This window comes from Lissotriton vulgaris, chromosome 2_1 (assembly GCF_964263255.1).
Source record: "Lissotriton vulgaris chromosome 2_1, aLisVul1.2, whole genome shotgun sequence".
NCBI classification, from domain to species: domain Eukaryota; kingdom Metazoa; phylum Chordata; class Amphibia; order Caudata; family Salamandridae; genus Lissotriton; species Lissotriton vulgaris.
This window is the reverse complement of record NC_141687.1, coordinates 1,730,142,306-1,730,160,595: the sequence shown is the minus strand read 5'-3', so window position 1 is coordinate 1,730,160,595 and position 18,290 is coordinate 1,730,142,306. Positions and strand designations below refer to the sequence as shown.

The 18,290-nt window shown below is 43.5% G+C and overlaps 1 protein-coding gene across 1 annotated transcript in view; it reads right to left on the bottom strand.

The window, feature by feature from the left end:
• LOC147733202 (mucin-2-like) overlaps positions 1-18,290 on the bottom strand; it is a 1,332,790-nt gene that overhangs the window by 337,277 nt on the left and 977,223 nt on the right. Inside the window, exon 24 of the mRNA XM_086957736.1 lies at positions 978-1,134. Within this exon, the coding sequence (XP_086813862.1) occupies positions 978-1,134 (157 nt within the window). The remainder of the gene's footprint in view (positions 1-977; positions 1,135-18,290) is intronic.

The following is an 18,290-nucleotide window of genomic DNA, read 5'->3' as shown; positions in this document are numbered from 1 at the left end:
GATGTGTAAAGAATGAAAGAACACAACAACAGACCTTTTCCATTTATGCATCCAGGATCTGGAACAACATCTCTGTACTCATCATGACCTCCCCAACCCTGCTCCATATCAGAAAAAGTTGAATGCGCACCTCTTTGAAGAACAGTATATGACACTGCAGTATTGTGATTAGAAGTAATGCGGAAATACTATCACCTGATATTTTGAAAGCAGATGAACTTCGTACGGAGTTACAGGCTGCAAACTCGGAATAGCATGTGGTTTATGGTATACCCATTTGTAATGGACTATCTTTGAATGACACTTTATTCTGACATTCTGGAACTTCACATAATCCGTGTCTTGGTGCATATAGCTGTAACACAATGGGCCCAATGCACAGATGTAATCCGAGATGAAAGTCTAACTTTAAGACTTTCGGTATTCACAAAAGGCATTTACGAGTAGTAAAGTTAGACTTATGGTCTAGTTAGGAACAATAGACTTTTGGTCTAAGTTAGACTTTTGGTCTAAACCTAGACCAAAAGTCTAATTTTAGTTGTAGTAAAGTTAGACTTTTGGTCGAAACTCAGACCAAAGGTCGAATTTTACTGCTCGTAAATGCACTTTGTGAATACCCAAAGTCGGAAAGTTAGACTTTCATCTCAGCTTACTTCTGTGAATCGGGTCCTACCAATTTAGGATTACTGCATCAATCATAACCAGGGCCTCAGTAGAAAAATAATGTTACTACTCATAATGCTACCAAAAGTGCTGCCACTACTACCACTTGCCACCGCCTAAGCAATTGTACTGCTCCATTATGCTCTTTCTCTCCCTCTTTAGTCTCCCTATCCTTTCCACTCTTTCTTTCACTTATTTTAGTACCACTGTTCATATCTTTCCCTACACCAACTGACTTCATAGTCTCCTCCTTTCAAGGTTTACTGCTCTCCGTCTCAATTTTCGTTTCATTAGGTGCAATGATTGATACTCACGGCAAAGATCAGGTGTTCTCCATTGAATACAAATACAGGCCTCATTGCACGCCTCAGCAAAAGCAGCAATCGAAGTGCAGATGCAGTCACAGTTCACACCAGTGTTACAGGCACATGTGTCACTTACACAGGCATCATAATAGGGAATTGCATCCACCTGATGGGAAAAGGTGAGAGGTAATTTTGGAATTTTAGATTTATTGTGTGATCTATCTTGGGTGCAATGTATTCATTTTATTTGAGTGCTCCCTCATATTTGGCTCTTGGGAAACTATCCATTTTATTGTGCTTGGGATTCTGGTAACAAAACAGGACATGCTGACAGAGGTAGCTTGTGGTAAGTATAAGTGGTGAGAAAAACTTTTTAGTCATATTGACCCAGTGACAGGCACTGAGGCATTGTGAATGCCTTTAAGGTCAACACCAAAGCTCTCAATAATGGCTGTTTATAAACACTGTATATAATGAACCATGACTCATAGCTCTTGAGTTGAAGCTGAAGGCAATATGAGGTTATGACAGTGGGTCATAACATAAAAAATTAAATACGTATTTACTCACTGTCTCTCCTCTTCTCCTCGGTGTTCCTCATTCCTTCGGTGAGCATGTAGTTTTAGAGCCAACACTGTTAACCACTCCAGATGCCGCTCTCATGCTGCTTATAATTGGAAGCAGCATGACTGAAGCACAAGGATTGGTTGGAGCCTGTTCGCTTGGCTCCCTCAGGCACTGGGGGCCTGTGCCTGCTCGGCCAAGCTGTCTAAGACAGCTCAAGTTGCAGAGCTTTAAGCAGTGGCAGCTCATTCACTAAGGCGGACGAGCGTCTCCCCACTGCCAGAAAGCAGCAAAAGAAAGAGAAAAATAAAATGATAATGACGGAATGCTATTATCATTTTATTTTGTCCTCCCGCTGAGCAGTGCGTGAGGGGGCAGGGCGGAGTTGCAGGAGAGGAGTGGTAGAACACTCTTGGGCCGCCCAGAACAGTCATGTGCACTTCCCCCTTCTCCATGCAGGCTGAATTACATGCCCACCCCTACAGCCCCTGGCTGAGCGCTCTGTCATGGCATTCAGACCAATCACAATGCTGTATGCATTACAGCATTGTGATTGGCTTAGGGGTGGGAGCCTGGCTGCCTGCTTTCGGTTCCGACAGGGAGTGGAATACAGGAGAGCAGGAGAGAAGATGAGAGACCCTGTGGTGGCAAGGTAAGTCCTATTATTTTTTCAATGCAGCCTGCACTTCCCCCTGGGTACACCTGGCACCCCCCCAAACTCCCCCACCGCGCCGAGCCATGCCAGAAGCATGAACAGCACACTACTAGGATCTAACATTTTGCGAAAGGTTGACTTCTGCATTGCTGCCTTCCCCTGCCTATTACCTTTGATTGCTATTATGAGCACGGTAAGTGGTCTTGGCCTAATACATTACATGAGACTGGAGAGAAAAACCCCAATATTGAAACCATCACCAATACTTAGGGTTCTACAAATGGGCTAAATATGATATGTAGTTATCTTGCAAATGAAATCCTCATTCTAGGAGCTGATTTTTATGTTGGTAAAATTGACGGAGTACCCTTTCCGCCAACATAATGGTCCATCCACCCAATTTAAATGTGGGAATACCTTTGGTGTAAATGCAGTGGAGAATACCCCATCTCTGCCCTGGTTACACTCATCCGACGGGCAGCACTCATGGAAACTGCAAAAATAAGGAGAAATAAAAGCATTTCTCCTCCTTTCACCTGTTGTAGACCAGGAGGCGTATTTACAGGTGCCCATCATCACCACAACATCACTTTCAGTGACGTTGTGATGGTAATAGGGGCCTTGCCTTATTTTCACCTTAACGTGGCTTAACGCTGCCTTCTAAATCAGGCACCCTTTCACGCTGCATTTAGTGTGAAAGGGGAGGGCAATGGGTGTTGTGGTGGGCGTTCCACCGCAACAACCATTGAATTTGACACTGCCCTCTATTTAAATGGGCAGCATGAATAGGAGGCAGCACCAAAATGAAGACCAGGGAGAACCTGGGGGTATATTTACAGCTGAATGGAGATGCGTGGCATTAAGCAAACATTGATCACGCCACGCTTTGTGATTCTGAAAATGGAAGGATGTGCCATAGTCACAAGAATAAGGCACACCCCTGCGTTTCCCCTAGTTCAGCTGCCTAGTGCCATTGCAGGCACCCTTGCACCATAGTGAAAGGGTTTCTGCGTTGGGGGAAAGATTGTTTATCTGCCATTAACAATCTTTAAATGCCGTTTTGTAACTTCTATGTGTGCTGCCTACTATTTATGCTACCCATGTAAATAGGGAGCAGCATCAAAATCAATGGGTCTTGCGGTGAAAAGCCCACCACAACACCCATTGTCCTCCCCTTTTACACTAAATACAGCGTGAAAGGGTCCCTTACTTACAAGGCAGCATTAAACCACGTTAAGTGACTTAACACTGCCTTGTAAATAAGGCGAGTTTTCTATCGCCATCACAACATCACTGAATATATACATATATAGATATATGTACATATTAGTAGCTAGATAAATAGAAAGATAGATATTTATATTTATATATTTGTTGTGTCTACCTCTTTAATGTATAAGCTACTGATGGCAATGGCTTTATATATTTTGCTCACACATGCTGCAGTCCACTGTTCATCTACTGTCATATGTTTGTTTACTTACTCCCTGTTTAACCCTATGCAAATGTATCTAGGCATTGTTGAAAATATTACAGATACATTTATGCGGTTTCTACATCAATAATGTACCAGCCACGGATTTATTTCGCTTACGTATTGTCATTATATCTTCATGCCTACCCAAGTAGGTACTGATACTATATGCTGTCAACTCTTTCCGTGCTCAGGACGGCCGTGAGCAGTCCTGAGACACGCTGGGCATGTGCTCAGGCCATCCTAGCACCCAACCACGGGGGTAGCCCTGGCACTCCCCCTGTGGGCCACCCTTCATGCTGCCCTCACCAAGGAGGACAGTGGAAGCTGTTCCGCTGCCCTCCTCCCCCTCCTCCACGTCATCTAATAACGTCAACGCGCATCATGCGCCAACATCATTTGATGAAACTGGACGTGGTGGAAGCTATTTGCTTCCACCACTTCCAGCAATAGGAGGAAAGATTCTCCTTTGGGAGGGGTATTTTAATATCAAAGAGGCTTCGAGGGAAATGAAAGGGTTTGCTTTTCTTCCGATGTCTCTTTGAGCATTCCTGCTGCATGATTGCGCAATTGTACAGCAGGAATGCCCACTAGACAGGGATCTTATTTATTTCAGTTTTTTTTTTAAATTTGCAAATCATGTGGGGAGCGACCCTTGCCCAAGAGTCGCTCCCCTTTGGGAACATACTGTTTAGCCGTTTGTGCCCCTCTTGGGAGGGGGAAGATTGGCCCAAATAAATTTTAGATGGCCCACTAGGCCACCAGGGATATTAAATTTTTTTATTTATATATATGTAATGGATGTGGGGAGCAGCCCCTTGGGCAAGGGTCACTCCCCTTTGGAGGCATTTTGTTTGGCCTTTTCTGCCCCACTGGAGGGGCAGGTCAGCCCAAAATGATTTCAGGAATTTTTATATAAATGTTTGTGGGGAACAGCCCCTTGGACAAGGGTCTCTCCCCTTTGATGGGCATTTTGTGTGGCCGTTTCTGCGCCCCTTGGGGGGAGGCAAATTGGCCCAAAAATATTTTGGATGGCCCAATAGTCCACCAGGGATTTCTTTTTTTTATATAGATGTTTGGGAAAGGGTCGCTCCGCTCTGTGGGATATTTTGGTTGGCCTGACCCCTTGGGGAGTGGAGATTGGCCCAAATTAATTTTAGATGGCCCACTAGGTCACCAAGGATTTGTTTTTGTTCAAGTTTGCTCTTTTTATATTACCAATGCATGTGTGGAGCGGCCCCTTGGGCAAGGGTCGCTCCCCTTTGGGGGAATTTTGTGTGGCCATTTCTGACCCACTGGTGGGGCAGATCAGCCCAAAATGATTTCATATGGTCCACTAGACCACCAGGGATTTTTTTTTAGATATAAATGTTTGTGGGGAATGGCCCCTTGGGCAAGGGCTGCAACTCTTTGATGGGCATTTTGTGTGGGCATTTCTGCACCCCTGTTGGGGGGTGGGGGAGCAAATTGGTCCAAACATATTTTAGATGGCCCACTAGGCCAGAAGGGATTGTTTTATCTATACTTCTATACTACTATAATAAAGGGAGAACTTTCAGCCTTTGAGGCGGGTAAACTCGGGATCCACAGCGCCAATCCACACACCCGATACACCGTTGGAATCGTCAGGGTTTGTAGATGATTATAGGCTATATAAATTAAAATAAAAACGTTATTTAAAAAACTTACAGTAAAAAAAACTAGTCCCTCCGAAGTAGCACTGGACGTGACGTGCGTGCTCACGTCAGGAGCGTGGGGAGGAGCGGCGTCCAGGAGCGCGACGAGTAGCGGCAGATATGGCGTGGGGGAGGAGCGCTGACGTGAGGAGCAGCGGACAGGCCAGCGGCGGTGCGAGCAGTGGACAGGCGGGAGGAGCGGCGGCTGAGGTAAGGGGACCCATGTCGGGGCAGGCGGGGGTCGGGGCAGGAGGGAGTCAGGGCAGGTGGGGGTCAGGGCAGGCGGGGGATGGGCCGGGCGGGGGCACAGGCTGCTGGACAATGTCAGGGCGGGCGGGGGTCGGGGAAGCCTGTTGCTCCCGGACAAGGTCGGGACGGGCTGCTAATCTTTATATAAATGTTTGTGGGGAGCGGCCCATTGGGCAAGGGTCACTCCCCTTGGAGGGGCATTTTGTGTGGCTGTTTCTGCGCCACAGGAGGGGGGAGTAGTTCAACCCAAAAATATTTTAGATGGCCCACTAGGCCACCAGGGATTTATGTTTTTATATAAATATTTGTGGGGAGCAGCCCCTTGGGCAAGGGTCGCTCTCCTTTAAGAGGTTGAATATTTGTAATGTTTCTGCCCCCCTTGGGGCAGTTCCGCCTTGTGCTTTTAGGCCCACCTAACCCCCAGCGTGGCTGTTAGAATGTGTGTGGACTGATTCACTATTTGCATATGTCAGTGCAATGTTTTATTTCTCCTTTTTATTCTAGTGCAAAGCTTTTTGTTCTTGTTTGTGGTTTCGGCAGAGCTTCAGTTTTGCGTAGTTGCATTTATTTGGTAAGTAAAATATTTTTTGTTGTGTGTACTCCAAATGAGTATTATTGTCATGCATGAGTGAATTTTTTGTAAGTGGTATCATAACAGCAGCATTGTTAGTGTTTTGAGCGTGCAAATATTTGTGATGTCTTTTAGGTTGTCTTATGTGTAATTTTCTTTTCTTTTTCTTTTTTAGTGGGATATTGTTGGTCCTTGCTGTGTCAGTGCAGAGTAGGTGGCGGTGAGTCTATCTTCTTCTGACAAGTGAGTCGTATCGTTTTGGTGCATGTTGGTCTTTGTGATAAAGCCACATTTTGTTTATTATGTATTCTACAAAGTGTTTGTTGTTGTTGACTTGTTTGACAAGTTACCTTTGTTAGTAAGGATTATGGCTAGTCACAGAATTAATGCTCAGCAGGTGGTTGTATGCTTTTTGAAACTTCCTCTGACCATGATTATGAGGCTGACAGTGTGTCTGAGGAAGAAGAGGAAGTGCAAGAATCTGGCAGTGAGTTATCTGTCCACGAGGAATCATCAGATGATGAAGCTCGTCTCAGTGCGGATGGCAGTAGGTAAGTAATCTTTATTGCATGATTAATAAAAACCTTTGCAATCAGTTAAAACATATGTATAAAAAGCAAACCAGAGTCACTTAAAATGCAGGAGTTAGTTAAATAATTTTTTTTTTAAGTGCAGGACTCCATAAAATTACAAGAAAATAAAAACTGGTATACAATGCGGCCGGTAAGGTTCTTAGAGTGACATGAAAGGTATAACTTTTTCCAATTGATAATTACTAAGAATTCCTGTTCAATGCCAATTCCTTTAGAATTGGTGTTGAGTATTTTGGTCTGAGTTGCGTTAAAGTCTATGTACGACCAACCTAAAATTTATTGGTGACAGATACAATCTGCAGTTCATCGTGCCCTTTACTCGCCCAGTTATTTGAACCTCTTGTCGGGTGATTCCCAGGACAGTGATTTGCTGGTTCCTTGGCCCTGATTGCTAAGCCAGGGGTGCGCGATGGATTTAGAAATGTTGTGCGGACGTTTCTGATTCACATCCCAAGGGTGACTGCTTCATAACGCAGAGAGATTGAGATGTTTGACAAAATTGCCAAGGACGATCTCTTTTAGCAGGGAGGTCGATGTCGTGAATTACTAAGAAGACGGTGGACCTAAGTTGATGACCAATTTATTAGGGTACTTCCAGAGCTAGCTTTGCTTTTGCTGCAATCATAAACCGAACAGGACTACTGGCCAACTGCACATTGCTTCCTTCGAAGCAAGTCTTTACTGCCTGCCTGCAAGTTCATACCTGGCTTTCGATCAGGCGCGGCTTTAATAGCTGTCTTCATTCTGCTCCCAAGCCTTTGCAGATGCATGATTGATGATATATGCTGTCAACTCTTTCCGTGCTCAGGACGGCCGTGAGCAGTCCTGAGACACGCTGGGCATGTGCTCAGGCCGTCCTAGTACCCACTCACAGGGGTAGACCTGGCACTCCCCCTGTGGGCCACCCTTCATGCTGCCCTCACCAAGGAGGACAGCGGAAGCTGTTCCGCTGCCCTCCTCCCCCTCCTCCACGTCATCTAATAACGTCAGCGCGCATCATGCGCCAACATCTTTTGATGAAACTGGACGTGGTGGAAGCTATTTGCTTCCACCACTTCCAGCAATAGGAGGAAAGATTCTCCTTTGGGAGGGGTATTTTCATATCAAAGAGGCTTCGAGGGACATGAAAGGGTTTGCTTTTCCTCCGATGTCTCTTTGAGCATTCCTGCTGCATGATTGCGCGATTGTACAGCAGGAATGCCCACTAAACAGGGATCTTATTTATTTCAGTTTTTTTTTTTTATTTGCAAATCATGTGGGGAGCGGCCCTTGCCCAAGGGTCGCTCCCCTTTGGGAACATACTGTTTAGCCGTTTGTGCCCCTCTTGGGAGGGGGAAGATTGGCCCAAATAAATTTTAGATGGCCCACTGGCCACCAGGGATATTTAATTTTTTTATTTATATATATGTAATGCATGTGGGGAGCAGCCCCTTGGGCAAGGGTCACTCCCCTTTGGAGGCATTTTGTTTGGCCTTTTCTGCCCCCCTGGAGGGGCAGGTCAGCCCAAAATGATTTCAGGATTTTTTATATAAATGTTTGTGGGGAACAGCCCCTTGGACAAGGGTCGCTCCCCTTTGATGGGCATTTTGTGTGGCCATTTCTGCGCCCCTTGGGGGGAGGCAAATTGGCCCAAAAATATTTTGGATGGCCCACTAGCCCGCCAGGGATTTCTTTTTTTTATATAGATGTTTGGGAAAGGGTCGCTCCGCTCTGTGGGATATTTTGGTTGGCCGTTTCTGACCCTTTGGGGAGTGGAGATTGGCCCAAATTAATTTTAGATGGCCCACTAGGTCACCAAGGATTTTTTTTTTGTTCAAGTTTGCCAAGTTACCTTTGTTAGTAAGGATTATGGCTAGTCACAGAATTAATGCTTAGCAGGTGGTTGTATGCTTTTGAAACTTCCTCTGACCATGATTATGAGGCTGACAGTGTGTCTGAGGAAGAAGAGGAAGTGCAAGAATCTGGCAGTGAGTTATCTGTCCACGAGGAATCATCAGATGATGAAGCTCCTCTCAGTGCGGATGGCAGTAGGTAAGTAATCTTTATTGCATGATTAATTAAAACCTTTGCAATCAGTTAAAACATATGTATAAAAAGCAAACCAGAGTCACTTAAAATGCAGGAGTTAGTTAAATATATATTTTTTTAAGTGCAGGACTCCATAAATTACAAGAAAATAAAAACTGGTATACAATGCGGCCAGTAAGGTTCTTAGAGTGACATGAAACGTATAACTTTTTCCAATTGATAAATTGATAATTACTAAGAATTCCTGTTCAATGCCAATTCCTTTAGAATTGGTGTTGAGTATTTTGGTCTGAGTTGCGTTAAAGTCTGTGTACGAGCAACCTAAAATTCATTGGTGACAGATACAATCTGCAGGTCATCGTGTCCTTTACTCGCCCAGTTATTTGAACCTCTTGTCGGGTGATTCCCAGGACAGTGATTGGCTGGTTCCTTGGCCCTGATTGCTAAGCCTGGGGTGCGCGATGGATTTAGAAATGTTGTGCGGCCGTTTCTGATTCACATCCCAAGGGTGACTGCTTCATAACGCAGAGAGATCGAGATGTTTGACAAAATTGCCAAGGACGATCTCTTTTAGCAGGGAGGTCGATGTCGTGAATTACTAAGAAGACGGTGGACCTAAGTTGATGACCAATTTATTAGGGTACTTCCAGAGCTAGCTTTGCTTTTGCTGCAATCATAAACCGAACAAGACTACTGGCCAACTGCACATTGCTTCCTTCGAAGCAAGTCTTTACTGCCTGCCTGCAAGTTCGTACCTGGCTTTCGATCAGGCGCGGCTTTAATAGCTGTCTTCATTCTGCTCCCAAGCCTTTGCAGATGCATGATAGATGATATATGCTGTCAACTCTTTCCGTGCTCAGGACGGCCGTGAGCAGTCCTGAGACACGCTGGGCATGTGCTCAGGCCATCCTAGTACCCACTCACAGGGTTAGACCTGGCACTCCCCCTGTGGGCCACCCTTCATGCTGCCCTCACCAAGGAGGACAGCGGAAGCTGTTCCGCTGCCCTCCTCCCCCTCCTCCACGTCATCTAATAACGTCAGCGCGCATCATGCGCCAACATCTTTTGATGAAACTGGACGTGGTGGAAGCTATTTGCTTCCACCACTTCCAGCAATAGGAGGAAAGATTCTCCTTTGGGAGGGGTATTTTCATATCAAAGAGGCTTCGAGGGACATGAAAGGGTTTGCTTTTCCTCCGATGTCTCTTTGAGCATTCCTGCTGCATGATTGCGCGATTGTACAGCAGGAATGCCCACTAAACAGGGATCTTATTTATTTCAGTTTTTTTTTTTTATTTGCAAATCATGTGGGGAGCGGCCCTTGCCCAAGGGTCGCTCCCCTTTGGGAACATACTGTTTAGCCGTTTGTGCCCCTCTTGGGAGGGGGAAGATTGGCCCAAATAGATTTTAGATGGCCCACTGGCCACCAGGGATATTTAATTGTTTTATTTATATATATGTAATGCATACGGGGAGCAGCCCCTTGGGCAAGGGTCACTCCCCTTTGGAGGCATTTTGTTTGGCCTTTTCTGCCCCCCTGGAGGGGCAGGTCAGCCCAAAATGATTTCAGGATTTTTTATATAAATGTTTGTGGGGAACAGCCCCTTGGACAAGGGTCGCTCCCCTTTGATGGGCATTTTGTGTGGCCATTTCTGCGCCCCTTGGGGGGAGGCAAATTGGCCCAAAAATATTTTGGATGGCCCACTAGCCCGCCAGGGATTTCTTTTTTTTATATAGATGTTTGGGAAAGGGTCGCTCCGCTCTGTGGGATATTTTGGTTGGCCGTTTCTGACCCTTTGGGGAGTGGAGATTGGCCCAAATTAATTTTAGATGGCCCACTAGGTCACCAAGGATTTTTTTTTTGTTCAAGTTTGCCAAGTTACCTTTGTTAGTAAGGATTATGGCTAGTCACAGAATTAATGCTTAGCAGGTGGTTGTATGCTTTTGAAACTTCCTCTGACCATGATTATGAGGCTGACAGTGTGTCTGAGGAAGAAGAGGAAGTGCAAGAATCTGGCAGTGAGTTATCTGTCCACGAGGAATCATCAGATGATGAAGCTCCTCTCAGTGCGGATGGCAGTAGGTAAGTAATCTTTATTGCATGATTAATTAAAACCTTTGCAATCAGTTAAAACATATGTATAAAAAGCAAACCAGAGTCACTTAAAATGCAGGAGTTAGTTAAATATATATTTTTTTAAGTGCAGGACTCCATAAATTACAAGAAAATAAAAACTGGTATACAATGCGGCCAGTAAGGTTCTTAGAGTGACATGAAACGTATAACTTTTTCCAATTGATAAATTGATAATTACTAAGAATTCCTGTTCAATGCCAATTCCTTTAGAATTGGTGTTGAGTATTTTGGTCTGAGTTGCGTTAAAGTCTGTGTACGAGCAACCTAAAATTCATTGGTGACAGATACAATCTGCAGGTCATCGTGTCCTTTACTCGCCCAGTTATTTGAACCTCTTGTCGGGTGATTCCCAGGACAGTGATTGGCTGGTTCCTTGGCCCTGATTGCTAAGCCAGGGGTGCGCGATGGATTTAGAAATGTTGTGCGGCCGTTTCTGATTCACATCCCAAGGGTGACTGCTTCATAACGCAGAGAGATCGAGATGTTTGACAAAATTGCCAAGGACGATCTCTTTTAGCAGGGAGGTCGATGTCGTGAATTACTAAGAAGACAGTGGACCTAAGTTGATGACCAATTTATTAGGGTACTTCCAGAGCTAGCTTTGCTTTTGCTGCACTCATAAACCGAACAAGACTACTGGCCAACCGCACATTGCTTCCTTCGAAGCAAGTCTTTACTGCCTGCTTGCAAGTTCGTACCTGGCTTTCGATCAGGCGCAGCTTTAATAGCTGTCTTCATTCCGCTCCCAAGCCCTTGCAGATGCATGATAGATGTAGAACATCCTCGTTGATGTTGCCACATAGACTGCAATGGTTTGTTGTGTCTGTGCGTTTCCATGGTGGAAGATGGCGCTTTGCGGGTAAAATTCCCAACCTCAGAAGCAGGAATCCTTCTGTAGTGATTCTCGAGAAGATTGTTCCTAGATATGGTTGTGGCTTGGCCCTCGCATAGCTCTGGATTACAAACCAGCCGTGGGCCCTCTTACTCAGAGGTGCTATATCTTCTTCATGGGATACAATCTTTACTGATTTGTTTACCATGTGCTTGAAACTTTTTGGGGGCGTACTGGTTTCCCATAGGTCCTGTATGGAGAGCTCCCTGATTGCAGGCAGTCTTTTTTTCTTTTCATTTCCTTCCACAAATTGGAGTTCAGTGTACCAGGCTTGGCTCCCTTTATTATGTACCAGCACTTGGCGTAGGCACCCTTTCGTGATATTTGCTGCTTTTGTAGCCCAAATTCTAGCCTATTTGAGCTGGTGAAGTGAACTGCGGACGATTAAATATTATTCTCACAGCCTTGGAGACCACATTGTCCAGGGTAACCTCATCTCTCTCTCTCATTGATTCACTGCCGTAAGTGATCGTGGGTAAGAGTCATGCTTGGAGCACTTCTAGTAAAGGGAGAAGGTTGGGGCCAGATATTTTATGCTTGATGTTTTTTAATGCTACCGCCAGTGAGGTCCCTCTGCCTTTGATGGCTGCTTTTTGTTTTGAGAACGAGCCCTGCCTGTCAAAGATTACTCCCAAGTACTTGCATTCCTCAACCGTCTCCAACAACCTGCCCCCCATCATCCATCGGGGTTGGTATTTGTCATTCCATTGGTTTAATACCATACTGTGGTGTTTATCAAGTGTTGCAAGCCGACTAGAGTGCAGCTGATAAGTATCAGGTCATAGGCATATAGTAGATTTGAAAGAGTTAAGCCCCCCAGATTCGGGGCATGATGGTTGAAGTGATCCAGCTCTGTGGTGAGATCAGAGACAAAGAGGTTGAACAGGGTCGGGCCAGGGCACAGCCCTGTTTCAGCCCTTTGGTGGTTGGTATTCTCCTAGACAAACTGTGTGGATGGAGCAACTCTAAGTATGGATGAAGTGCCTGTTTTAGAGGAGGGCACTGAATTGTGAAAAGTTTGTGCCTATGCAGTTTTTTCAGTTGTTTATGGATGATGCATTTTTGGTGAGATTGCTGAGCAGACTAATTTTTATGCTAAATAGCATTTGAGGGACAGCGGTTATAGTCTTAGGCCCCACTATAGAGCTCCCCAGTGGATTCACAAATCTGGATGAATATCTTTTTTGATTTTACTTTTTTGATGGACTTGATAAGGAAGCCGTCCATGGCTTCATATTGGTCTACCAGTCCATTGATGGCAACTGCCATATTTCTTGCAATTAGGAGTTGTGATCAGTATTTGCTTCAGATGCTGCATTTTGTTGATTAATGCTCCGGCGTTGCCACAAGATAACCCTGACTGTGACAGTCTTTTTAAGATTTGGCCTGTTCTTGATCACTTTACAGATTGATGTTCAGAGATCTATACTCGAGTGAAAGAAATAGCTATTGATAAGTCTTTGGTCCTGTTCAAGGGTCATTCGGTTTTTAGAAAGTACATTCCTAGCAAGAGGGCATGTTATAGAATTAAGATGTATATGTTGTCTGAGAGTAGGACAGGATATGTCTATAACCCACTGGTGTACACTGGTAGGGATGCCACTATTGTCCTCCCTGGTTGTCTGTCCACCTGAGGAATTTCAGAGAAAATTGTGTGGGAACTTGCTAGAGGGCTTTTTTAACAAAGGCCACCATTTGTACTTCTACACTGCTGTGCAATTTTTTAAGGAATTGTTCAAAGTGGACACTCTTGCTTGTGGAACAATCTGCTCTAACCGTAAAGGTTACCCAAAAGAGCTTGTTTGCAAAAAGTTTCAGAGGGGACAGTGCAGTGCCTTGCGTAGTGATGAACTGCTAGCTGTGAAATGTGTGGACAGGAGGGATGTATAAATGTTGACTACCAGAGGTGTAAATAAGAAGGACCCCCTGTTTACGTAACAGAATATGTTTGACAGGGAAATTCAGACAATGCAAACAAGAAAAACAGATGCAATAACATGAGGGAGCAAACGATAAGTAACAAGCAAAACAAGTAATTAAAAAATACAAAATTTTGTTTATTATTAAGTATACATACTCAGATTAAAAACATAAAATTCCTGACATATAAAATTAATAGGACTTTCGACCTATTGTAAAGTCTCAACACAATACAGCATTGCAAATAACATCATAAATTCTTAATTCCTAAGACAATGGTGGACAATGTTAATCTTCTTCTCGACGCGCGTTTCGGCGTTATCACAGGAACGCCTTCTTCAGGAGTCACATGTACAATCTGAAAGACATGTACAGCAATTCAGATTCTCTTTTTGGATAACTTATATTTACTTCGGCACCTCTATACACAAAAACATGCAAACAGCTTTACATATCGTCAACTCCCTACTCATGTAGCCAAATATAAGGCTGCATAAGGTACAAACTTTAAGATATTATATTTGAGCAGTAGTGTAGCATATATTAATAGGACAACGTCTTATGAAAATTTAGAGCCTTTCATTAATTTTCTCTAGGAAATCCAAAGCCAAAGTGTATTGGATGCTAGAGTAATCAATACACAATGGCTAGAAGTACATATATGCAGGTGTATTCTAAACATTCCCCTGATGATAGTGTTCTTGATACACAATTGATACATTATCTACATTAAGCCCAAACTCACTGAATATATATGGGCTTGTATCTTGTATCCTGTCACTCAATATAGTTGAAGGGATATGGTAAATGTTACCTAAATGTATGCTAGTCAATCGGCATATATACTCTATGCAATGAAAATGGTTGCAGCCAGCAAGTATTTCTTTATTTTGGACTACATAGTATTGGTAAAAGGACTTAATAAATTCATTCAAGAACTTGCTAGGTCGGGTTCCTAGATTATTTTAACACAGGTACCACGTTTCTTACCTAAAACAGCAGATATCTATATTTGCCGAGGCCGGGGCAGCAGCAGTAGTTCTAACTTTACTTTCTTAGTAAAATTCTGTTTAAAACTGCAAAGGTAAAGATACGAATAACTAGCGTTTGTTTTCATAATATTGCTATTTAAGTACCTAGTTCAGAAAACGGATCTTATTCACGAAAAGCCTCTATTTTTAAAAAACCATTTTTATATTCGAACTAAAGGTGAAAATTGTTAATGTTCACGCTGACTTACATTGATTATATTGTATAGTTTCTAGTACTCAAATGGCCCAAGGCAGTAGTGGATTGCGGTAAATTTGTCTGTTTTCTTAATGTCAATTAATTATTCCTAGAAAATGCGACAAGAAATACAAAAAGGTTCTGTTTTAGGCAACTGAGGTGCACAGAGTGGCATTCAATTAAGTCAAGTCAGCACACAAAAGGCAGCGTCGGAATCTTACCGAGAAACCAGAGAATACTGCCTGTTGCAGAGAACTAGGAGCGCAGCTGATATGTCTGCCCCCTACGTGTTATGTTGCAGTGCTATGGGATAAACAGAAAGATAGAACCGGGATATTATTTTATCTGGCTGCGCTGGATTTACATCTGAAATGCGTTAGGGGTGTTTAAGCAAAAATGCTAAGGGCTTACCAGAAATAATAGACGGTTGACACGTGCAACAGGAACCACTAGAACGCAATTGTCAAATTCGATATCTTAGCCTCGTATTGAAATGCTGGGGAAATGAAAAGATAACACGGTCGGATATGCTGATAAGAACCCAACAATCTATTTCTTTTTAGGAATATAAAAAATAATTCAAAGGGTCTGCAGCGAGGGACGGAGTACGGAGCTTACCGGTAGTTGTAATAAATACCGCTGGTGCATCAACCCGCGGGCGCCACGATCAATAGGTCCAGTAGCGTCCCGCAGCCGTTGGAAAAAGGAAATCGGCGTGATAACCTGACTTACTTCCTTTTAAAACAGGCATGACTTAATTACACGTCTCAGCTGATTGGATGCGCGGGAGACCCGCGAAAAAAGCGCTTTAGGTAGAATGATATAAACAACGGACTTCACTCAGCGAAAATAGACATCGAGAATGGGCTCCATTCTCGCAAGATACAATGTTGCAAACAGATTCGACCTACTAGCGTGAGTCCAAAGATACAAAGAACGGACTTCTCTAATGTTTGTAAACAACCCGATTGCAGTCGATGTCTCTAACGGACTGCAATCTCACAAGTTATAATGTTTCAAGTGGGTTCAAATTAGTATCATTGCTACACCGTAGTCGCAATGACAACAGTAGTCACAAACAGACTTCATTCCAATACTTTTACACCGTCACTCGAAGGTCAGTGGTGTCAACAGTATTACACCATGGTAAACAGTGACGAATATCTCGTTCTTATTCTAACAAGTGGGGACGATATTTAGACACAACTGGGAGTCACTCAAGTGATTGAAGTTGGTAAGCATATTCATGCATATAGGAATCAATGCAATAGTTACTGCGTATCATTAAATATCATAGCCCATATGTGCTAATTAATTGGTGGATAAATTTACATATTGGAATCTTCTAAAAAGGGAAGAGGTATTCGCACCAAGATGGATCCTGGAGGCATCAAGGCACATACCGGGTGAACCTATTGTCTTAGAGACAGATTGCATTTTCCCAAGGGATCTCGTTATTTAATCCTTTCCTGTGAGTATCAAGGATAAAAATCCAAAAAACTTCTCGTTTTTTTCTTATAGCGCTTCCGCCTTTGGTATCTGGGGTCTTAATCTTTTCCAGGATGCGCCAGTGTATGTCTTCTGGTGTATGGTTTAAATCCAGAAAGTGCTTCACCAGCGGTGCGGCCAGTTTTCGAGTCTTAATGGCTGATCTATGTTCGGTGAGGCGCGTCTGGATTGCCCTACATGTCTCACCGACATAGCCCATACCGCACGGGCAACTAATGAAATAAACCACATTAGTGGTTTTACAGTTCCATAAGTCATGTGCCTTGAATGTTGCACCATTATGTGTAAATGTTTCACCACTTAAGATGTTTTTACATGATTTGCAGGAGGAGCATGGAACCGTACCTCGTACCGGTAGATTATTTAATAGTGATCTTTGGGTTTGGTCACAATTCTGTTGCTTTGAGTTAAATTTAGAGTGGACTATTTTGTCCTTAAGATTACGGTTTCTCCTATGCGCAAACAAGGGTTTGGACAGATTAGCAGCAGAAGAGGGGTTACAATTTAAGATATGCCAATTGGCATTAATTACTTGTCTAATCCGTTCATTCATTGTCGAATGTGTGGTAACACACACAATTCGATCAATTTCTGTTTTTTCTTTGGAGACGAGCAACGAATCCCGATCAAAAAATCTTGCGCGTTTATATGAATTCCTTATCAACCTATGTGGGTACCCGCGTTCGCAAAATTTCGTGCGCATGATTGCAGCTTGTTTGTCGTAATCTTGTAAATTCGTACAGTTCCTGCCGACCCTGAGGAATTGCGAAAACGGAATGCTCTCTCTTTGGCATTTTGGATGAAAACTGTTAAAATGAAGTAAAGTATTTCGTGCTGTCTTTTTCACAAAGAGATCCACCTCTAATTTGTCAACATTAACTCTGATGAGGAGATCCAGAAATTCTACTTGACTAGTAGAATGTCTGAAGTTGACTACTAGTCAAGTAGAATTTCTGGATCTCCTCATCAGAGTTAATGTTGACAAATTAGAGGTGAATCTCTTTGTGAAAAAGACAGCACGAAATACTTTACTTCATTTTAACAGTTTTCATCCAAAATGCCAAAGAGAGAGCATTCCGTTTTCGCAATTCCTCAGGGTCCGCAGGAACTGTACGAATTTACAAGATTACGACAAACAAGCTGCAATCATGCGCACGAAATTTTGCGAACGCGGGTACCCACATAGGTTGATAAGGAATTCATATAAACGCGCAAGATTTTTTGATCGGGATTCGTTGCTCGTCTCCAAAGAAAAAACAGAAATTGATCGAATTGTGTGTGTTACCACACATTCGACAATGAATGAACGGATTAGACAAGTAATTAATGCCAATTGGCATATCTTAAATTGCAACCCCTCTTCTGCTGCTAATCTGTCCAAACCCTTGTTTGCGCATAGGAGAAACCGTAATCTTAAGGACAAAATAGTCCACTCTAAATTTAACTCAAAGCAACAGAATTGTGACCAAACCCAAAGATCACTATTAAATAATCTACCGGTACGAGGTACAGTTCCATGCTCCTCCTGCAAATCATGTAAAAACATCTTAAGTGGTGAAACATTTACACATAATGGTGCAACATTCAAGGCACATGACTTATGGAACTGTAAAACCACTAATGTGGTTTATTTCATTAGTTGCCCGTGCGGTATGGGCTATGTCGGTGAGACATGTAGGGCAATCCAGACGCGCCTCACCGAACATAGATCAGCCATTAAGACTCGAAAACTGGCCGCACCGCTGGTGAAGCACTTTCTGGATTTAAACCATACACCAGAAGACATACACTGGCGCATCCTGGAAAAGATTAAGACTCCAGATACCA